The sequence below is a fragment of the Narcine bancroftii genome, chromosome 13, assembly GCF_036971445.1.
Source record: "Narcine bancroftii isolate sNarBan1 chromosome 13, sNarBan1.hap1, whole genome shotgun sequence".
Taxonomy (NCBI): domain Eukaryota; kingdom Metazoa; phylum Chordata; class Chondrichthyes; order Torpediniformes; family Narcinidae; genus Narcine; species Narcine bancroftii.
Genome location: NC_091481.1, coordinates 22,856,988 through 22,881,492, shown reverse-complemented (window position 1 = coordinate 22,881,492; position 24,505 = coordinate 22,856,988). Strand labels below are relative to the sequence as shown.

The 24,505-nt window shown below is 42.3% G+C and overlaps 1 protein-coding gene across 1 annotated transcript; it reads left to right on the top strand.

Annotated features, from left to right (window-relative positions):
• Positions 1-7,985: 7,985 nt before the first annotated feature.
• On the top strand, positions 7,986-24,106 carry ndufa9a (NADH:ubiquinone oxidoreductase subunit A9a). Its single transcript, XM_069907454.1, has 11 exons — positions 7,986-8,083; positions 11,971-12,126; positions 13,792-13,889; positions 15,225-15,316; positions 16,828-16,969; positions 17,692-17,794; positions 18,850-18,920; positions 19,033-19,109; positions 20,960-21,055; positions 23,556-23,622; positions 23,851-24,106. Exons 1-11 carry the CDS (start codon positions 8,032-8,034, stop codon positions 24,019-24,021), a joined length of 1,125 nt encoding a protein of 374 aa, XP_069763555.1. The 5' UTR covers positions 7,986-8,031; the 3' UTR covers positions 24,022-24,106.
• The last annotated feature ends 399 nt before the right edge of the window (positions 24,107-24,505 follow it).

Genomic DNA, 24,505 nt, shown 5'->3' with positions numbered 1-24,505 from the left:
ATCTGGACATGTGAGAGAGTAGAAAAATTTTGGGATGATCTCAATCAGATATTAAATAAAATAACAGAAAACAATATACCAAAGAATCCAGAGATCTTTCTCCTAAGTAACATAAAAAATAAAGAATTTGGAATTGACTTGGAGGATGCACAAAAAAGATTTGTTAAGATAGCCCTAGCTGTAGCAAAAAAATGTATTATGTCAACCTGGAAATTGGAAGATAATTTGAAAATACAACAATGGTATATAGAAATGAATAAATGTATTCCATTAGAAAAAATAACATATAGTTTAAGAAATAATATTGAAATATTCGAACAAGTATGGGAGCCTTACATTAAATACAATAGCGAAAACCTACCGGGAACAAACATTACCTAAGTTGATGGAAGGAGAAGAGAAGAAAAAAATGGACTCAGTAGAATTTCTGGTGTATTTTTGTTGAATGACAACATTGTCTAACTGAATTAATGCAACCTAGATTGTATAACTAAAATGGATGAGAGGGGGGAGGGATGGGGGGGTGGCTTGGGAGGAGGGAGGGGGGAGGGAGAAAAAGTCACTGTAAATGTGTGGAAAAGAAAAAGTGTGTATCATGGCTATTGTGATTTATGGTGTGAAAAATAAAAAATTAAAAAAAAAAAAAAAAAATATTCCAATTATATTGACAATATAAATGTAAGTGAAAGTGGAACCTGCAAGGAAGAGACAAGGGAATATAGTCAAGCTAACTGAATGGACATGAACACGGACTTGGACGTGGGCATGAACAAGGCTAGTGGAATATAATGGAGAAAAATGTCAAGTCATCCATTGAAGTGGAAAAAAGCAAGAAAGATTGAAGTTCTGGCAACTTTATATATGAGTTATTGAAAAGTTAATGTTTAGTTGCAAGAAGTAATCAGAAAGGCAAATACAGTAAAACCCCTGTTATCTGGCATTCAAGCAACCAGCCGCCTCAAGGAACTGGCAAAATTTGTGGAAAATAAATACTGTAGGTAAAATATATATGAAGTTTAAACTGGCATGCCTCACTATTAATTTGCTAATCACACAGCACGCACCCACAAATTCACTTATCTGGCATCAACCAATCCCCATGGGTGCCAGATACCAGGGTTTTCCTGTAGTATGTTGACATTTATTGCAAAAGGAGTGCAAGAAAAATGATGTCTTACTGCCGCAGTTTGGGGCCACGATGAGACAGTACCTTGAACAGCGTAGCAGTTAACACAATGGTATTACCGCACCAGTGACCCAGGTTCAAATCTGGCACTGTCTGTAAAGAGTTTGTATGTTCTTCCTGTGATTGTGTGGGTTTTTTCCAGGTGCTCTCGTTTCCGCCCACCCTCCAAAACGTACAGGGTTGGTAGGTTAATTGGGTGGCGCAGGTTTCATGGGCCAGAAGGACCTTCTACTATGTTGTATCATTAAAATACATGTATGTATTGTGTGCATTCTAATCTAAGGAAAGCTATATTTGCAATACAGTGCAATAAAGAGGATTCATTAGATTGATTCCTGGATGCGATTATCCTATGAGGAAAAATTAAGCAAATAGGTCTTAAATTATTTGGAAAATGAGAGATGATTTTATAAAGGACACAAAATTTTTCATGTGCTTGAAAGGAGTAGATGCAAGGCAACACTTCATTTGGCTGGGGTGTCTAGAACTAAGGATCATGGATTCTGAATAAGGGGTTCAACATTCTGGACAGAGATGAAAATCAATTTCTTCAGAAGGTAATGGATTTTTGGAATTCTGTACCCAAAGAGCTTGTGGAGGTTCTTTGTTGAGGTTGGTCAACACCAGAGTTCATACTTTGGATATTAAAGATGCAATGGATAAGGGTTTAACTGTTGAAAATGATGTCAAATTAACACAAATTGGCCAAATGCAAATTGAATGGGTGACAGGCCAACTCTTCATTTTTTTTGTGTTCTGTCCCTTAGCACATTCAGAGCATCTTGGAGTACTTTGACATTAATAGTTTGAACAACAAAAGGGTATTCAGAATTTGAATTTATTTTATTTATAACTCACAGCAGTTTTGAGAATAACTTTTCTATTTTACCATGAGGTGAAAATGTTTATCAGAAATAGTTCAAGTTGCAGGAAATTTTAGAAATTTACTTCTTGCCTTCAGCAAAGGTGGTGACTGAAGGCGTTACCAGTGAATCTCAGCTATTGCTGGTACGCCACCTGGTGGTAATGAAGTAAAGTTACACATTAACTACATTTATATGAAATCGGACGTAGCCAATTCAACTCAAAAGATTTATGTCAATCTGTATTTGTACAGCTTTTAGAAAGTTAATTTCTAATTTATTAAACAAGTTTATTTATAGTAGCCAATAATCTACCAGAAGCTGAAATATTCCCAAATAAATAATGATACCGCATTTCTCAATGCAGTGGTAGAACAACTCAACACTCCAGGGCATCATCCTAGGAAAATAGCAATGAAGGGTCCTGGGAAGAGGTGGCAGAAGGGATAAAGGTAGCCAAAGTAACTGTGAAACGTGTTGACCTCAGGAAATGATAACATTGTGAAGCAATTCCTTAATGTAGTTAAACAAGAAAATGTGCAGATGCTGGGGTTGAGTGCAATACACAAATGTAATGGAAAAACCCAGCAGTTATGCAGAATTCATAGGAAGTAAAGTGTAACCAATTAAAAAAATATATTTAGACACAGCACAGTTACAGGCCATTTTGGCCCACAAGTCTGTGCTGGCCAATTTACACCCCGTTAACCTATACCCCCAGTACGTTTTTTTGAAAGGAAACCAGAGCCCTTGGAGAAAAGACATGCAGACACAGGGAGAACATACAAATTCCTTACAGACAGTGTGGGACCCGAACCCCAGTCCGGACCCGATCGCTGGCACTGTAAAGACATTGCGCTAACTGCTACACCAAATGTGCTGCCCTTGTTTTGTTTTGGGTCTGGGCTCTTCATCAGGAAACAATGTCTCATTATTCCAAAGTGTATACCACAAAATGTTCCTTTTACACATTGATGAAAACTTCACTGGGCACATCTGTAGTTTTTTTTTCCCACCACAGCTTCAAATTTGAAATGTCATTGGCGAGGTCATGCTGCTGCCCAGATTCACTGGCAGCTGCTCGCTGCCATATCTTTGCCCATACCCTTGGGTCAGATGCAGAGGATCAGTTTTGCTGTTTCAAAGTTTATGCAGTCATGTCTGGCATTCGTGGCTGTTCAAATGTCTGAATCCTGAGGAAAGAGTGGACAGACTCTGCTTTCACTTGATGCAGAGTGGAGAGTAAGAAGAATCTAATTTGAAAAACTAAGATGCTGGTCGGGCAGATATGGAAAGGACATTTGGGGGAACACTCAGAACTTATAGTCAGAGGTGAGATCTTTTTCTTCTTCTAAAGAGCTGCAGGTTTTTGGAACTCCCTCAGTGGGGCAGGACATAAGAGTCTTCGCACATTTTTAAGGCAGAAGTTGCGGTAGATTCATTTTGGATAAGCGGTCATGAAAGAGTCCAAGAATGCACAGCTGAAGTTACAATCAGATCTGCCAGCAATGCAAGGAACTGATGGCTAACTCTTGACCCCTGGTCAACCCCCTCCCTTAACCAAATGCCCATTGTTCAGGAAAACGGGATTATAATGTATCAAGCAGTGATTTCAGATACTCAAAACAACGCCTGGAACCCCACACTCCTTTTTACATGAAACACAGACTCCACAATGTGAGTTCTTATAATGCTCCATCTATGCCATTTTCTTTGCCACGTGTTGTTTCTGTGAACCTCATTGGTACCCTGTGCCATACTGGGTGACCCCACTGGATGTAATGTGTGATATTGGTGCCACTGACTCACAAGTACATGGTGGGGTGTTTAAACACTGTCCCCACTGGGTAAATAGAGCAGTGTTTGGCCACTATCTCAATGGGGTGCAAGGTGTGGTCAATGTGTGCTGTCTCGATTGGTGTACATTGTCCTGATTGGTCCAGAGGTCCCAGCACACTTGTTCATTGCTATACTAAGATAAGGAAGGCCTATCGTTCTTTCACAAGACTGCATTTTGGCAAGGAAGATGACCTAGCAGTGCTCCTTCTGCCTGCAGACAGGCAGAGCCTAAAAAGAGAAGCTCTAGAGATCAGGACAGCCAGAAAGAAGATGATCGCAGGAGGCTGAAGAATACTGCTTCAAATCAGTGGTTTGGGTTATGTTCAAGAACTCAGATGAAGATCTGAATGATGACACCAAGGCCATTATAGACCTTATCAAAACAGCTGTGGATGAGTGTGTCCCCCATGAAATGATTCAGGGTTTTTTCCCAACCAGAAGCCCTGAATGAACAATGAAGTACAGAAACTGCTGAGATGCAGTTCATAGGCCTATAAGTCCGAGATCCGGAACATTATTGACCTATGGAAAGCCATCTCCTGGGTGAAGTAGGGATTCGGGATGAGAATGGAAACAATGAAGGATACTCAACAGCTGTGACAGGGCCTAAATGACATAAACTGTTACAAAAGCAAATCTGGTGCAATCGGAGAGAGCAAAGCTTCACTCCAAGATGAACTCAAAGCCTTCTATGCCCAATGTGACCACTCAAATGAGGAAGCAACACTGCACAACCCATGAACCCAGATGATCTTCTGCCAGTATCCAAAATGGGCTGCCTTCAGGAGATGGAATCCAAGAAGAGCATCCAATGCAAATGGAGTATCCAGTCGAGTACTGTAAACCTGTGCTGACCAATGTAGTTGCTGATTGGTGACACTAACCTCATTGGGATCACGGTGCAGTGTGTGGGCACTGTCCCCATTGGGGACATAGCATGATGTGTAGACATTGTCCCCAATGGAAACACAGCATGGTGGGTGGACACTGACCCCATTGGGGACACGCTGTGGTGGGTGGACACAGACCCCATTGGCAACACCGTGTGGTGGGTGGACACTGACCCCATTGGGGACACGGTGTGGTGTATGGACCCTGACCCCATTGGGGACACGTTGTGGTGTATGGACCCTGACCCCATTGGGGACGCGTTGTGGTGGGTGGACACTGACCCCATTGGGGACACGTTGTGGTGGGTGGACCCTGACCCCATTGGGGACACGGTGTGGTGGGTGGACCCTGACCCCATTGGGGACACGTTGTGGTGGGTGGACACTGACCCCATTGGGGACACGTTGTGGTGGGTGGACACTGACCCCATTGGGGACACGTTGTGGTGGGTGGACCCTGACCCCATTGGGGACACATTGTGGTGGGTGGACACTGACCCCATTGGGGACACATTGTAGTGGGTGGACACTGACCCCATTGGGGACGCGTTGTGGTGGGTGGACACTGACCCCATTGGGGACACGTTGTGGTGGGTGGACCCTGACCCCATTGGGGACACGTTGTGGTGGGTGGACCCTGACCCCATTGGGGACACGTTGTGGTGGGTGGACACTGACCCCATTGGGGACACGCTGTGGTGGGTGGACACTGAGCCCATTGGCAACACCGTGTGGTGGGTGGACCCTGACCCCATTGGGGACACGTTGTGGTGGGTGGACACTGACCCCATTGGGGACACGTTGTGGTGGGTGGACACTGACCCCATTGAGGACACGTTGTGGTGGGTGGACACTGACCCTATTGGGGACACATTGTGGTGGGTGGACACTGACCCTATTGGGGACACGTTGTGGTGGGTGGACACTGACCCCATTGGGGACACGTTGTGGTGGGTGGACACTGACCCCATTGGGGACACATTGTGGTGGGTGGACACTGACCCCATTGGGGACACGTTGTGGTGGGTGGACACTGACCCCATTGGGGACACGTTGTGGTGGGTGGACACTGACCCCATTGGGGACACGCTGTGGTGGGTGGACACTGACCCCATTGGCAACACCGTGTGGTGGGTGGACCCTGACCCCATTGGGGACACGTTGTGGTGGGTGGACACTGACCCCATTGGGGACACGTTGTGGTGGGTGGACACTGACCCCATTGAGGACACGTTGTGGTGGGTGGACACTGACCCCATTGGGGACACGTTGTGGTGGGTGGACACTGACCCCATTGGGGACACAGTGTGGTGGGTGGACACTGACCCCATTGGGGACACAGTGTGGTGGGTGGACACTGACCCCATTGGGGACACGTTGTGGTGGGTGGACACTGACCCCATTGGGGACACGTTGTAGTGGGTGGACACTGACCCTATTGGGGACACATTGTGGTGGGTGGACACTGACCCCATTGGGGACACGTTGTAGTGGGTGGACACTGACCCTATTGGGGACACGTTGTGGTGGGTGGACACTGACCCTATTGGGGACACGTTGTGGTGGGTGGACACTGTCCCCATTGGGGACACGTTGTAGTGGGTGGACACTGACCCCATTGGGGACGCGTTGTGGTGGGTGGACACTGACCCCATTGGGGACGCGTTGTGGTGGGTGGACACTGACCCCATTGGGGACACGTTGTGGTGGGTGGACCCTGACCCCATTGGGGACACGTTGTGGTGGGTGGACACTGACCCCATTGGGGACACGCTGTGGTGGGTGGACACTGACCCCATTGGCAACACCGTGTGGTGGGTGGACCCTGACCCCATTGGGGACACGTTGTGGTGGGTGGACACTGACCCCATTGGGGACACGTTGTGGTGGGTGGACACTGACCCCATTGAGGACACGTTGTGGTGGGTGGACACTGACCCCATTGGGGACACGTTGTGGTGGGTGGACACTGACCCCATTGGGGACACAGTGTGGTGGGTGGACACTGACCCCATTGAGGACACAGTGTGGTGGGTGGACATTGACCCCCATTGGGGACACAGTGTGGTGGGTGGACACTGACCCCATTGGGGACACGTTGTGGTGGGTGGACACTGACCCCATTGGGGACACGTTGTAGTGGGTGGACACTGACCCCATTGGGGACGCGTTGTGGTGGGTGGACACTGACCCTATTGGGGACACGTTGTGGTGGGTGGTCACTGACCCCATTGGGGACACGTTGTGGTGGGTGGACACTGACCCCATTGGGGACACGTTGTGGTGGGTGGACACTGACCCCATTGGGGACACGTTGTGGTGGGTGGACACTGACCCCATTGGGGACACGTTGTGGTGGGTGGACACTGACCCCATTGAGGACACGTTGTGGTGGGTGGACACTGACCCCATTGGGGACACGTTGTGGTGGGTGGACACTGACCCCATTGGGGACACAGTGTGGTGGGTGGACACTGACCCCATTGGGGACACAGTGTGGTGGGTGGACATTGACCCCATTGGGGACACAGTGTGGTGGGTGGACACTGACCCCATTGGGGACACGTTGTGGTGGGTGGACACTGACCCCATTGGGGACACGTTGTAGTGGGTGGACACTGACCCCATTGGGGACGCGTTGTGGTGGGTGGACACTGACCCTATTGGGGACACGTTGTGGTGGGTGGACACTGACCCCATTGGGGACACGTTGTAGTGGGTGGACACTGACCCCATTGGGGACGCGTTGTGGTGGGTGGACACTGACCCTATTGGGGACACGTTGTGGTGGGTGGACACTGACCCCATTGGGGACACGTTGTAGTGGGTGGACACTGACCCTATTGGGGACACGTTGTGGTGGGTGGACACTGACCCCATTGGGGACACGTTGTAGTGGGTGGACACTGACCCTATTGGGGACACGTTGTGGTGGGTGGACACTGACCCCATTGGGGACACGTTGTGGTGGGTGGACACTGACCCTATTGGGGACACGTTGTGGTGGGTGGACACTGACCCCATTGGGGACACGTTGTAGTGGGTGGACACTGACCCTATTGGGGACACGTTGTGGTGGGTGGACACTGACCCCATTGGGGACACGGCCCCTTGGTGCACTGTCCGCTCTGATGCACACCTACTGGCAGGTCCCAGAGCGGCGAGACCCGCTCCCAACGTCCCGCCGTCAGCTTCCTCGTGACGTCGCGCTGATTTGTTCTGTGATTGGCTGCTCGGTGTCAGGTGACACAAAATGGCGTCAGTGTTAGGGAGTAGGGTTCGCCGCCGCGTCCTTCCAATGTCAAGTAAGTGTTCGTGGCTGATCGGACCTTGGCCCTCTCTTTATTTTACCCTCTCTGTTCCCGGCCCGTCACCGGTTGCCGCATCCTGTGGCTGGGAGTTTGAAGCTGCAGGGTTTAATGTCTGGTCCGAGCCCCTATCCTGGACACAGCGCGTTCGCACAAACACACTCAGGCTCAAACACACAGACAGACAGGCTCAAACACACACACAGGCTCAAACACACACACACAGGCTCAAACACACACACACAGGCTCAAACACACACACACAGGCTCAAACACACACACACAGGCTCAAACACACACACACAGGCTCAAACACACACACACAGGCTCAAACACACACACAGGCTCAAACACACACACAGGCTCAAACACACACACACAGGCTCAAACACACACACACAGGCTCAAACACACACACACAGGCTCAAACACACACACAGGCTCAAACACACACACAGGTTCAAACACACACACACAGGCTCAAACACACACACACAGGCTCAAACACACACACACAGGCTCAAACACACACACACAGGCTCAAACACACACACACAGGCTCAAACACACACACAGGCTCAAACACACACACAGGCTCAAACACACACACACAGGCTCAAACACACACACACAGGCTCAAACACACACACACAGGCTCAAACACACACACACAGGCTCAAACACACACACACAGGCTCAAACACACACACACAGGCTCAAACACACACACACAGGCTCAAACACACACACAGACAGGCTCAAACACACACACAGACAGGCTCAAACACACACACAGACAGGCTCAAACACACAGACAGACAGGCTCAAACACACAGACACACAGGCTCAAACACACAGACACACAGGCTCAAACACACACACAGTCTCAAACACACACACACAGGCTCAAACACACACACACAGGCTCAAACACACACACAGGCTCAAACACACACACAGGCTCAAACACAGACACACAGGCTCAAACACACACACAGTCTCAAACACACACACACAGGCTCAAACACACACACACAGGCTCAAACACACACACAGGCTCAAACACACACACAGGCTCAAACACACACACACAGGCTCAAACACACACACACAGGCTCAAACACACACACACAGGCTCAAACACACACACACAGGCTCAAACACACACACACAGGCTCAAACACACACACAGGCTCAAACACACACACAGGCTCAAACACACACACACAGGCTCAAACACACACACAGGCTCAAACACACACACACAGGCTCAAACACACACACACAGGCTCAAACACACACACACAGGCTCAAACACACACACACAGGCTCAAACACACACACACAGGCTCAAACACACACACACACAGGCTCAAACACACACACACAGGCTCAAACACACACACACAGGCTCAAACACACACACACAGGCTCAAACACACACACACAGGCTCAAACACACACAGGCTCAAACACACACACACAGGCTCAAACACACACACACAGGCTCAAACACACACACAGGCTCAAACACACACACAGGCTCAAACACACACACACAGGCTCAAACACACACACACAGGCTCAAACACACACACACAGGCTCAAACACACACACACACAGGCTCAAACACACACACACAGGCTCAAACACACAGACAGGCTCAAACACACACACACAGGCTCAAACACACACACACAGGCTCAAACACACACACAGACAGGCTCAAACACACACACAGACAGGCTCAAACACACAGACAGACAGGCTCAAACACACAGACAGACAGGCTCAAACACACAGACACACAGGCTCAAACACACAGACACACAGGCTCAAACACACACACAGTCTCAAACACACACACAGACAGGCTCGAACACACATCACAGGCTCAAACACACATCACAGGCTCAAACACACACACACAGGCTCAAACACACACACACAGGCTCAAACACACACACAAGCTCAAACACACACACACAGGCTTGAACACACACACACACGCACAGACAGGCTCGAACACACACACAGGCTCAAACACACAGACACAAACACACACGGACAAACACACACAAGCACAAACGGGCACAGGCACAAACACACAGATGCGCACCCACACAGGCAGACACAGACACACATGCACACAGATACAAAGGCTACTACTTGAATTGGAGAAATTTAGTGAATGGAAATCATGTCAGAGATACGCCAAGTAAATGCTAGGTGGACATGAAACTAATTAATGATTGGGAATTAGGAAATCAAGTTAGCAACCCTTATTAATCCTTTAAAACAATTTTAATTTAAAAAACCAAATTCCATTGCTATTTAAAATTATTCTTATTTATATCCTATATTTTAGTTTTCTTGAGTCTCATAGTCTACACTTTTAAGGAATTGTTGTGGTGGAATTTTATTCTTGGATTGTGTAAATTTCATTGCAGATATAGCCAAATTAAGTTTTAATTGATTTCCTTCATTGTAAGATGCTGCTAATTTCACTTAATTGATAATTTTAGAGTATGGTAATTAAATCTTTGTTATATGTCGCTTAAATGCATGTGGAATATGCTGCCAACTTTGAAAATTGAAGAGGTATTTAGTAAGACTATTCTTAAAACCATATTTTCTTAACCTCAAAAGTTTTATATGAGTATCTCGTGAATAGTATTTTTCTCAATTTGCTACATTTGTTACAGGTAGCAATGCCTTACAGAATCAGACTTTATTGTCATGAACGTCACAAAATTTGTCATTTTACAGTAACAACAGAGTGCAAACATATAAACTACCTTACAAAATAAATAAAAATAGAGCAATAAAAATAAAGTCAAAGTAAGGTAGTGTCTGTGGTTCATTATTGATTCAGGAATCTAATGGCAGAGGGGAAGAAGCTGTTCTTGTGCCGCTGAGCGCTTGTCTTCAGGCTCCTGTACCTTTTTTTCTGATGGTAGCAGAGTGAAGAGGGAGATGGGAGTCCTTGAGGATAGAGGCTAATTTCTTAAGCCCTTGACATGGGGCTCCAGGATAGATCCTTGAAAATGTTGATACCCAGGAATTTGAAGTATTTGACCCTCTTCACTGCTGATGGGGACTGGTTCATGTTCTCCTGATTTCCTCTTAAACTCCACAGTCATCTTGGTTTTGCTAATGTTGAATGCATGGTTGTTGTTGTGACACCACTCAACTAGCTGATCTATCTCCCTCCTGTGCTTCCTCATTTCCATCTGTGATTCTGCCGACAACCATGGATCAATGGCAAATTTGTAGATAGGTGTTCCTAGCCACACAGTCATGGGTGAGGGAGAGTAGAAGAGTAGAGGTAAGCATGCATTCTTGAGGTGAGCCTGTGTTATCATCAGTGAGGAGGAGTTGTTGCTTCTAATTCATACTGACTGTGGTCTTTCAATGAGGAAGTCAAAGATCCAGTTGCAAAGGCTCAGGGTTTTGAGCTTGTGACCAGCACTGAGGGAATAATGGTGTTGAAGGCTGAGGTATAGTCAATGAAGTGCACCCATATGTATGAGTTTCTATTTTCTATGTGATTCAGAACTGAGTGAAGAGCCAGTGAGATTACATCTGCTGTGGAGCGATTGTGACAGTGGGCAAATTGTAATGGGTCCAAGCCTTTACTTAGGTACATGTTAATAATTCTGGCCATATTGGTCTAAGAAGTTTTTTTCCTTTGAAATGTATAGAAATATTGTGTACAGAGGCACGAGAAACTGCAGATACAAGTCTGTCCATTTATTTCCATGGATGTTGCCTCACTTGCTGAGCCTTGAATTGATTTCTACACAGTATTTCTTACAGTTATTAATATTACCAGTTATAAACCGTATGTATATGACCTTGTGTATTCATGCTGTTTCACCAGGTTTGCTCTCAGCAGTGTCCATTATCATTCAGAAACGGAATATTCATCATGCTCTTATTCCCACTGGTAAAAGTGGTCGATCATCTTTCAGTGGGATTGTGGCTACAGTTTTTGGAGCATCTGGATTTCTTGGACGATATGTAGTAAATAGACTTGGTAAGGTTCAACACTTAAATTTAATGATGTTATTAGTGTTGCAAACATACATTTCTTTGTCATTTTTCCCCATAGAGTTTTTCTGAAATACCTATGCATTAAAGGAAAAGGTTACTAAATGAGATCTTGTTTTAGATGTTGCAGGACAACCACACGAAGATTGGAGGAGTTGTGGATGGAGCTGAAGGTTGTCAAAGGTTACAAGAGGATATAGACAGGATGCAGAGATGGGTGGAAAAGTGGTAGATGGAGTTCAATCTGGATAAATGTGAGGTGATGCATTTGGAAGGACAAACCAGAAGGCTGAGTACAGGGTACAGTTACTTAAGAGTGTGGATGAACAGAGGGACCTTGGGATTCAAATCCATACATCCCTCAAGGTCGCCGCACAGGTTGTTCTATGTTCTGTTATGAAATTCGTGCCACTCAAGAGCCTGAGAAAGAAGCTTTTTTAGATCTTTCAAGTTTGCTCTGTTTTGGTAAACAGAAATGCCACAATCAGATCTTTGATAAATGCTGTGAGGATGATTGAATTCCAAAACCTTGACATATCAGGGGCTCCAAAAATTGTAGTCAAAACTTTCACCATATTACAGAATAAAGAAAAATTGCCATTAGAATCAATGAGCGACTGGCAGAATTCAGCAAGACAGATAGCATCGATGGGCAAAAATGGTCAGTCAACATTTCAGGTCAGGATCTTTTATTAAGACTAAGGTAAAAAGGAGGTGATATTACATGTATAAAGAAGGAAATTGCTAGAGGGGCCAATAGGCAATAGGACAAAAGGTGTTAAGAGGTGGAGAGATAGGGAGAGACCACTAAGAGGAGAGAGATAAAATACAGGAGTAGGTAAAGAAGCAATGGAAATAATGGAACTAGATGGGGATTAGCTAAAAATGGAAAAATTCATGTTCATACCATTTTAAGGCTTTCCAGGAGGATCGTGATATGAGTAAAACATGAAAGTCTGCAGACACTGTGTTTGAAGTAAAAACACAAACATTTCAGACTTGAGACCTTCATCAAGGTATGGAACATAATGTGTTGCACCTCATATTTAGGTTTGTCTCACCCAGACTATGGATGAGGCTGAGGACATTTATCAGAATGGTTGAGGGAAGTTGCAACCATTTCAAGCTTAGATCCACAAACAGAGCAATGGCGTTAAGCTAAGTGGTCACCCAATCTGTATGTGATCACATCAATGTAGAGGAGGCAAAATCTTCCCTACTTCGTATTTAATTTCAAAGAACTTCTGTGAAGAAAATTAAGATATAATTTTGCCATTTAGAATTAATATTGATCTTGCGGGGACAATTGTCACAGATTTAAATACTTCCCAGAGATTTGTGATTTGTAAAGCTTTTTTAGATCTTTCAAGTTTGCTCTGTTTTGGTAAAAAGAAATGCCACATTCAGATCTTTGATTTGGGAAATTTGGATGAGTTTCTACAGATAATCAGATTTCTTCCAAAACAAAATAGTATACTGGAAGTAATGGATGAAAGATTTTGAAAACATTCAAACATTGCATTTTAATTGATTCTGATTGCATGTGTATGAAGCATTTGTTCCAGATAAGCAACTACACCTCCTGGTTATGCTCAATGTCAAGAAGGCGGTTAAGATTCTACTTAATACTAAAATTTCTCCTTGCTTTCAGGACGGATAGGCTCTCAAGTAGTGATCCCACATCGCTGTGATCTATATGATGTTAATCATCTCAAACTCATGGGTGATCTTGGACAGCTGACTTTTCTAGTGAGTCTCAATTGTTCGTAAGAAAATTTACAACTTTAACTGGTGGATGTTGACTCTAATTAATCATGTTAACATATTGTACTTGTTCCAGCTGCTGAATATAACTGTGTTCACGTGATGTTCCAATGCAGTGATCCAAGGTATAATCCACCCACCTTCTCAACTGTTTTCACTCTTAAGTCAGTGATCAGAGAGTGGGCAAACTCATTTTGTAGCAAAGTTACTTGAATTAGAAGTTTGTGGGTTCAAATCTGACTACAGTTTTGAGGCTCATGATCCAGACTGAGTCTCCAGTATACTTTGTTTCAACTCACATCTATAACTTTACAGAGCATGTATCATCTAATTCTGCCCTCTTGTGCATCCCTGAATTTAACCATCAGGCTTGGCATCCTGTACTTTCATCTGCTGATGCACAAAACCTGGTATTTCCTTCTCTTTTAACCATACCCTATCTTATTTAATATGCTTTATTAAAAGCTCACCTACCACGTTATCACTTCTGTGAGAGATGCCTTCGGACTTTTCAATATCAAATGGGGTATGTGAATAGCGTTGCCATAAGAGATGTTCAAGCAAGCACAACAACTCCCCCCCAACCCTCCCCACATAGATGCATGTGAAAAGGTCCAATGGCATCATGCTGAAGGAGACAGAGGAAGTTATCTTTGGTGCCCTGAGAAATAGCAATCCTCCAGCTTGTTGTCGCTGAAAGAAAACAGGTGATCTTGTCTCTGTTATTGTGGGAGTTGCTGCTCTTCCTACATAACAGTGGTGACTGCAACACATTAAAAATGTATAGTTTATTGACAATAAAATACATTGGTTGTCTTAATTCTCAATTTATCTATTTTGGGCAATAGTGTTTGGTTCAGATTTATGGGAAGGTAAATGAGATAGAGACAGTTTAACATCAGTGGACTTGGTAGTGAATTTTGGAATTATTTATTGGTGTTGTTTATATGGCTAAAAAGAATATCTACTCTTTATGGTGGCTATGATCCATTGTAAGGAATTGGTTGAAATAATTTGGCTGCTCTCTGACTGGGTGCATTTCATTCAACCTCACTACCCACACACTACATTTCCAAAACATTGTGTTTATCCTATATTAATTTTGAATGTCTTATTTAACCTGAAGTGGTACTGAAATTATTCCCTCCCAAAGAATTAAAATGGAGCAAAATACTATATAATAAATGTAAACACTGTTTAGGTTTCAGGTTTGGAGGTTTTTCAGTTCAGGAGGTATTGCAAGCCAAATATCAGTGGTCCAGAAGTAAAGCTGTTACAAAGTTTGTCTGTGATATTAATCTTTGATGTGATTTTCATTAGGAATGGAATCCCAGAGATAAAAATTCTACCAGGCAAGCTGTAGAATGTTCCAATGTTGTTATTAATCTTGTTGGAAAAGAGTGGGAAACAAGGTAAGTGCTAATTCATCAATATTTTGCTGTGCATTGTTTTATAAATTGGATTGTTTATTTATAAAGTTCACCAGGCTTTAGTGCTTGAAAGGTAAATGGTTACCACTCAGGAAGGTTTTCAGACAGAGATTTGTTGAAATGACTAAGAGATTTTTTGCACGAGGCATCGTTATAGAATGAAGATCTACCGGGACCAATGCCTGAAGAATGAGTGAACCGGTGCGGACCCGAAAGGCCAACATGGCCTGTTTCCGCTTCGTAAATGGTTATATGGTTATATTTCATTGGACAATGGAATCTGGAACTAATTGGTAAACCCAGAGAAGTTCACGTGACTCTTGTGAGAATGCAGTTTATCTCTATCCTTTCCATTTTTCTCAATGTATTGATTAAAAGGATCATTATTTCCATTGTAGCATATATGTACTGGTGTAAATGCCTGCAACTAATGTTGATTTTGTACATTGATATTGAACAATTGTTGCTGATAGGAAGGGGTGAGCTCAACCACTACAGGATATTTTTTATGTTTCAGTGGGAGATTTTTTGGGGAATTTTTCTTTTCTTTTTTTAAAAATTCAAATACTTGATTATTATATCAGTAATATTTGTATTTGCTGTGTTGTCATGGACCACCTAAAACAAAGCAATGGACCATCAGTGATCTGTGAACCACATGTTGAGAAATGTAGTTCTACTCCATAAAGCTCAACACCATGTCTATAGAGTAATTGCTTGCTGAGTCTTCAGTGGGATAGATTGTTACCTTATCCTGGAAAGGCACATCTCAATTATTAAGGCAATTTATTGAAGCTAAACATCAAATCGGCAGAGTACTGATTATAGGAGTAATTTTGTTGCTTTGTGATGGTGTAAATAAGTGTGACTGAATTGACCATTCACTTCACATTTCTTTAAATCTGGAATTCGAAAATGCATTTTCAACCATGCTGACTCCAAGGCAAAATAACTCTTGTTCTGTTGAGGAGGGTAGGATATATGCTGGCATTCATTATATCCCTTGAAATTGAATCACCAGCTGTATTGATTAATTACAACTTCTGCATTACTAAAATAGAGCTAACAATTAATTTACAGAAGGCTCCTTCTTCCAAAAATCAACCAGACATGGGGTCAGAATCCCACATGTATCCTGTTGTTATCCAAATCTACAACATCCATGACTGCCTTAACCACTTAATGACTTGTTTCACAGTGATCCTGACGTTAAATCTCAGATAAATTGTCAATCAGTTTCGTTCTTTCCTTGCTGGGATCAGCTTTTAACTTTGTTGCTATAAATAATCTTAATTTATTGGACAAAGAATGCTTATTCTTGTTCAGGTAGTGCCTGCATAAACATCTTCAACTCTGTAAGTAAATTGGGATGAACTTTTCCCTGCATCCTGCTTATGTTGCGTTTAACTTGGGAGCATTTATTTGATAACAGTGACTGCCAAAATCGTTAGATTTTTTTTGTTAATTGTAGCTAATAATTTTCTTTCTCTTAGTAACTTCAAGTTTGAGGACGTCAATGTCAAAATTCCACAAAATATTGCTGTTGCCTCAAGGGAAGCTGGAATTGAAAAATTCATCCATATTTCTCATCTGAATGCTAACATAAAGAGCACTTCAAAGCTTCTGAGGACCAAGGTAAGAAAAGTGGTACATGAAAATTTAAGTACAGTAAAACCCCAGTGTTTGGCACCTATGGGGATTGGTAGATGCCAGATAAGCAAGTTTTCCACTTGGTTGAGGCTCACTGTTAAATTCCCTAACTAATACACAAACATTAAAAATAAAAAGTTTAAAAGACAAAAGACTGCATAAAATGTAAAGTCATTTGAAAAAAATCAGCATTGTAGTTATGTAAAGTTCACTTAAAAAATTTTAAATTTGATCCCTGGTCACTGGTGCAGTAACAGCATTGTGCTAACTGGTGTCAACACAATTCCCCCCTCCCCCCCCCCGCCCTCCAGTTTACAGATAAAGCTTTACTAATATATTTAATAAACTAATAAAGATAAAAACTCTTACTAAGCATGGATAAAGAGATACTTTAAGAGAGTCACCCCAACAGCAACCCCATTTTATTCAAACACAACTTTATTCAAACAGCTGCAATGAGCAAAGCATGACCAAGGCACTCTGCTGGTTGAATATTTGCTCCCATCTTCACAAAAAGGTTTATGTGTTACTTCAGAGAACATTTATTTTTACAATTTTAAACTTCTGTCGAAAAAATTATTTATTTATTTTCCTCAATTATTTTGCCAGTTGCTTGAATTCTGGATAATAGAGGTTTTTCTACAGTTCGGATTTGGCAAAGTGTACAGAGTGAATGGAAATAAACCTGCTTTAATCTTTTATGTCAGGCTGTTGGAGAAGGGGTGGTGAGAGAAGAATTTCCAGATTCCATCATCATCAAACCATCTGAAATATTTGGAAGAGAAGACAGTTTTCTAAATTATTTTGCAAGTAAGAATCTTTTTCAATTCACTAAAATATTTAGAATCTCAATTTTTATATAGAATTTATGCATTTTTTTATTCTGGAGTATTCGTTTATCAAGCAGATTTCTTGGACTACAGAATCCCTGAACATATGATGAAATAATCTGTTCCTTTTTAATTTAAAAAAAAATTTAGTTAATTAATCTACTTTTTAACAGATAACCCTGTGAAAGTGCATTTACTTTCAATGGATGCTGATATGTCTATTGAAATGTTAAAATCTGATTCCATTACTCTTACCGACTTCAAATCTTAACTTTATTCATACAGGTTCTTGAGTTATGAATGCCTGAGTTCTGGACATCCTATATGTACAGTGTATTGGGAGTCCAATGGAATGGATGAGGCTAGATTTGATGGCTGCTGCAGGGCCATTGGTATCTTCTGCCTGGTGGATTGGAGATTTTGCGTGTGCCTTCTCTTCCTACCACCACACCCCCCCCCCCCCCCATCCCTCCCTGCATGGATGACAACAATTGGGCTGATTCTGTTCATCGCTCCCCACTATCACCACCCCCCCACCCCCAACTAAAATGAATGCACACTTCTTTCTTCTCCACTCCATCTGCCCTTTCTCCTCCTCCCTTTTGTTATCAACTTCTTAAAAGGCCAAAGCCAAATACCACATGGCAACCACTATGGCCAACTCTCGCGAGACCTCCTCGTTGCCGTTTATTTTGACGAATGGAATGTAAAAGGTTGTTTCCCCCCCCCCGAACTAGGATATATCAAAATATATTTAAAATAGTAAAATTATCGAAGTGGTGAAGGATAAGATCATGTTTTACTGCTTAGATTTTGCTTCAAGCAATGGAGCCAACCCTGCTTGATAGTTGCAGATTAGGAAAATTATATACGTAACAAAAGTCTGGATTGATTGAAATGTGGAAAAGAACTTCCTCTTAAATTCTTTGGTGAATATGACAGATATTTATGGTGAGAAATGTCCTCGTGCTCTTCATTAACCTATCTCTTAAAAACAATTTTCCTATTTTTAAGCACATAATTTTTACTTTCCAGATATGCGGTGGTTTGGGCCTGCTACTCCACTTATTTCTATGGGCAAGAAGACTGTGAAGCAGCCTGTATATGTATGTATATTTGAAAATAGTTTCTGATTTACTTATAACATGTAGATAGTAGTTGAAACTAATTGTTTCAGTTAACTAACTCAATAAACATTTTTTATGTCTTAATTAATAGGTGGTGGATGTAGCTAAAGCAATTGTGAGTGCTATTAAAGACCCTGATTCCATTGGGAAAACATATGTAATAGCTGGGTAAGTTTCTTGTAACAACTGTTACCTGCTCTTCCTGCCCATAATTTCACATCCACTTATTCTCCATGCCACTGTATCGTTTCATAGTATTGTCTTCCCAGCAATTTTTTCAAAGTAGTTTCCCTTGAAAGACCCCATACATTTTTCTATTGATTAAATCAGGTCACGTCACTCGTATGTAATCCAGTACTACCTGTTGCATGGTCCGAAGGCTCAACAGCCATCTAGCAAGCGTGCCATGAAGTGTGGAAAGGGCATCCCTTGCATCGAAGCTTGGTCCGGCCGTTCACTGAACAGAACTTCCCCCAGCCGTCTTGGACCTCACCATGCTGCTGAATCCGGGACGGGAAGTCGAGAGGATGGGTCTAGACCTGTGAAACTTCCTACTTGCCTAAATCCATTCACAAACACACTGTTCCTTTCTGAGGAGTGGGGATTCTATCAAACCCCACAAATTGACTGAAAGGGGAACCATCATCATCCTCTGGGAAAAAAAAACTCCGGATCCAGTTTTTTCATCAATTTCTCCTTTCTGACTGTGCTCTACTCTTGAGAGTACTGTTACCATCATGTCACACTCCAGCCCAAGTCATTAGTTATCAATTCCCTTCCTATTTTCCTTTGTCCTTAAATATCACCACATTCTGCACTTTTATTCTGTTCAGAACATCATATGTTATCAATGACCTTTGTGAATGGTATTGTGATCCTTTGTTTTTAGCAGTCGATCAGCCATTTTTGGAAATCTTTTTTCATGCTGAATGTTAAGACATTCTCCAGATCGACATCAGTGAGATAGAAGCTTGTCTGAATTGTGTGCCTCTTGGTATACACAACTTTAGTTTGGTTATGCTAAGGTTCAAATCTTGCAATAGATCTGTCAAATACAGTACATACCATCATCTGCATTCATTCTCTCATCCATGATAATCTAGTGATGAGTGTGAAGTCATGGAGAGATAGAGCATGGAAATGGCCCCTTCAACTCATTGAGTCCACATATCCAACAACCAGCAGCCATTTTATCTTCCCCATATTCTGATCAACCTCCTCTCAGATTCTACTATTCATTGACACATTCAGGAGACCTTATAGCGGCCAATTAACTAACCAACACATACACCTTTTGTATGTTGGGGGAGTGGGGGGGGTGGGGTGAGAATCGGAACACCCAGACAAAACCCATGCAGTCACAGGGAAAATGTGCAAACTCCAAACAACATCCGAGGTCAGGATTAAATCCACGTGAGAAGTAGCTTTATCTGTGAAACATTATTTGAGTCTTTTAATTTTCTTTTGTTTATAAAAGAAGTTGCCTTGTGTAACAAGTGCAACATGACTGGAGTGAGTAAGACTTAAAACCTGAGGATTGAAGTTGATGTACCCGAGTTGGAATTTGAACAGAAGTCACATACTGTGATACATGACTGTCATGTATCACATACTGTATCACATACTGTGATACATGACAGTCATACCTAACCTTTGAATTTTGATCTATAAAGAGATTTGCACTGAAACAAATCACTTTGAATTGTTTCTCATATTTATTTATGTTCTCACTGTAGCTGCTCCTATTGATCAGATAAACTAGTTTATAGTTTATCCCCATGTAACCCTGCCTTTATCCTACAAGATATTCCCCTCCCCACCCTTCCTTCAGCTTTACAAACTTCTTTTTGTCACCTTACTGGTTCTAACAAAGGTTCTCCAATCTGAAATATTGACTGTGTTTGTTTTTCCACAGATGAAACCTGATCTGCTGAGGGTATTAAGCATTTTCTGTTTGTGTGGGAAAAATATTCTGGTTTGGAAACCATACATTAAAAAAAGTCTTATTCATTTAACAGGCCCAATCGATACCTTCTTCATGACCTTGTGGAATATGTATATGCAGTAATGCACAGGTCATTTATTTCTTACCCATTGCCAAGACCTATCTATCAGTAAGTACCTGAAATTGTTGGAATTGTCAGTGTCTCTGGCAATAGATGATCCCTTGTACTGTTTTTTAACTACCTTTCTCTATTAACTGCACAATTTGTTGCTACTCCCTGCATGGTTGCTTTATTTATTTGTTATAACTTGCACTGCCTGCTATTGAGTTGACTTTGCTGGATAGCACACAAAATATTTTTTTTAAGTTGTATCTTGGTACACGTGACAATATACTGTATTTGATGGCATATAAGATTTCCCCCCCCCCTCCCAAATTTCAGCAGGGAATATTAAGAATTTTTTATAGAGTATTTATGGTTAAGTATTTAATGTTATTGAAATATATAACTACAGTATAGCAGAAAAAAACTCAGACAAAATATGCATCTAAGAAGAAAAATCTCTTTAATAATAATACTGCTGGTAATAAAAATACAAGAGAAAACAAAAGAAGCTTAGCTATAGCAGGAAACATTTTATAAAAACAAACTGCTGTTGTCAGTCCCCACACTGGTCCCACTGCCCTGTTCTCTCGTGGGATGAATGTGGGGTATGGTGGCTGTCGGAGGGAAGCAGGGCAGTGGGACTAGTGCGGGGACCGACAGTGGGCCACTGGGAGAATCTCCCAACAGCCCAGCTTCAGCACCCACACTGATCCCACTGCCCCCCTTCCCCCCACCCCCGACAGTCCGCTGCCAGTCCCCACCGATAGATGCCGGCGATGTTAGTGAGCCACACAGCAATGATGATCACTGTTAGGATTACTCACCATTATCACCCAAATTTCAACTTCGTATCTAAGACCTGGGGGATATTTTTGAGCCTTTTTTTGGGGAAAAACTGGGTCTTATATGCCATCAAATACAATAATTCAATTCAATGCACTGCAATCCATTATCCAAACGTGAAATTATGTCACCTGTCCCCATAAATTTACTTTGAGCCTGTAGTTGAGAGGATTCTCCTATAACTAGTATAAATAGTTTTAAAATTATTTCAGAATCTTGTTGTTGATGTGCCCCAATGAAGTCAAAACACAGAGATGCTGGAGGAGGTCAGCCTGTCTCGCAGCATCCATAGGAGCTAAAAATGTATTACCAATGTTTTGGGACTAAGCTCTTCCTCAAGGTATGAGTGAAGAAACCCAGCGTCAGGAAGGGCTCAACCCCAAATATCGGTAATACATCTTTACCAGTCAAGTTCCTCTGTAGTCTGATTGACTACAGACTTTCACTCGAAGCACTTTATTGACCCAGATCAACTGTCTACAGCTCACTGACTACAGGGGCACCTCAGCTTACAGAAAACCCGATTTACTGAAATCCAACAAGTTCTCAAATGAATGTTTAAATAACTTTTCAAGTTAGTTACAAAAATGCAAATATCCTTTGAGTGTTTGAACAGGATTAGTAGCAGCTAATTAACATAAGACAACTGAAACTACATGTAACGTGCTGTAGTTGCCATTTTCTGTTAAGAACTGTAGGTTCTAGAGTTCCTAGAGAGGCCCCTTCAGAAATTTGTTTTGGAAACTGAAAAGGCAGTTTCTTCTATTGACAGTTATCAAATAATTCATCACACAATGTAATATCCATTGATTGTTTAAGGCCATAGAAACTACCCATTGGATGTGGGATGTTCTAATTCTGTACGATTGTACCACTTTACAGGAAATGATAATAAATAAATTTTCATAGTGATTGACTCATTGAAGTGATTAACTTCTGACTTACTGGGGAAAAAAAATCACTTTATGGATAGTTCTCAGGAACTGTTTATTGCTCACACTTATGAACCTTGTGCTCTGTTCTGTCAATCCCCATTCCCTGCTGAACCCTTGATGAATTTGAATGGCATTTGCAATGTTGGGCATCAACAGTACTTGTGGAAGGCCTGAGACAAAGCCTTGCATTCATGCATTATGCGCTAAATGTGTTTTCTCAAAATTGCGCAGTTGTGACCACAGCAGCAAAAAAAAAGTTAAAAGGTGAGCAGATTAAATCTCAGAGCCAAGCCAACAAACAGACACCTCAGAAAATATATAATGTTGTAAGCTGCTTTTTAATGAGATATGCAGTGAAATGTGGACTAAGAACAGAGAAAGCAGGAATAGGCCATAAGATTCTTCGATCCTGGTCTCCTATTCTTTATGATTATGACTAATCATCCAGATTCTGTGCCCTGTTCCTGCTTTCTCCCCGAATCCATTGATCCCATAAGGCATTCCAATTAACCAACTTGTCTGGTACCTCCACCTTTTGTGCCATTCATTCCTCCTGGTTTTCAGCCTCTCTCAGACATTTATTTGTTTCTCTCTACTCTGCTACAATGCAACTAAGACTTGTTCACCTTCTAACTTGAATTAGTTCTGATGAAAGGTTATCCATCTGAAATATTAATTAATCTCTCTAGAATACTATTTGTCCTGATGAGTATTTATTGTGTTTTGATTTAAAACAAGTTTAAATTGTATGGTTTTACTCACTGGCTTCCATTTTCTTCCGACAGGTTGGTAGCGAGGCTGTTTGAGATAACCCCATTTGATCAGTGGACATCACGAGACAAAGTGGACAGGGTATGTATGTGTTCACTGTTAGCATATTTCACATTATTAGGTTAGTGTTTTGAACAGAATTGTGCTACAAAAAACATTGCCAATTCTTAAAGAGTAAAATAGATTTCACTGGGGGAAAAAATGTATTTAGAGCTTTAAAATAAAATTCAATTCTCAGTGAAAATGTTAGAAGTTCGAAGAAATCGTGGTTTGCAAATTGTCATGTGCATTTGCCTCAATTTATTTCAGTTGCATATCACAGATATGAAGTACCCTGAGCTTCCAGGTCTGGAAGACCTGGGAATTACTCCAACGCCCATTGAACTAAAAGCAATTGAAGTTTTGCGGCGACATCGTAGGTACCGCTGGTACGATGCTGATCAGGATGATGCAAAACCAGCCACACCTGTGAATTACTGATGCTCCAGAAGACCTTTCACCTGCTGTTCTAATAATGTACATAAGTTGAAATATTCACTTTTAAATAAATACATTTGGAACTGTTTTCCATGTTGTATTTTAAATATGCACGGATTAGAGTTCAAACTTCAGTTTTATTGTCAGAGTACATGAATCACATCACATACAACCCTGAAATTCTTTTTCCTATGGGCCAGACAGAATTTCTACTGAATGGTAGTGCAAAAAAGAAAAGATATGTATACAAAAGGGAGAATTGTAAACAAGAAGAAAATGCTAACGAACTGACTGTGTAATACAGAAAATAAATATTCATTAATAAATTATGTGGAAAGTAAGAGTCCTTAAATGAGTCTCTGATTGAGTTTGTTGTTTAGAATTCTGATGGTGGAGGGGTAGCAACTGTTTGGGAACCTGGTGGTACGAGTCTGGTTCCTTATGACACAGCAAGAACAGAGCATGTCCTGGGTAGTGTGGATCCTCA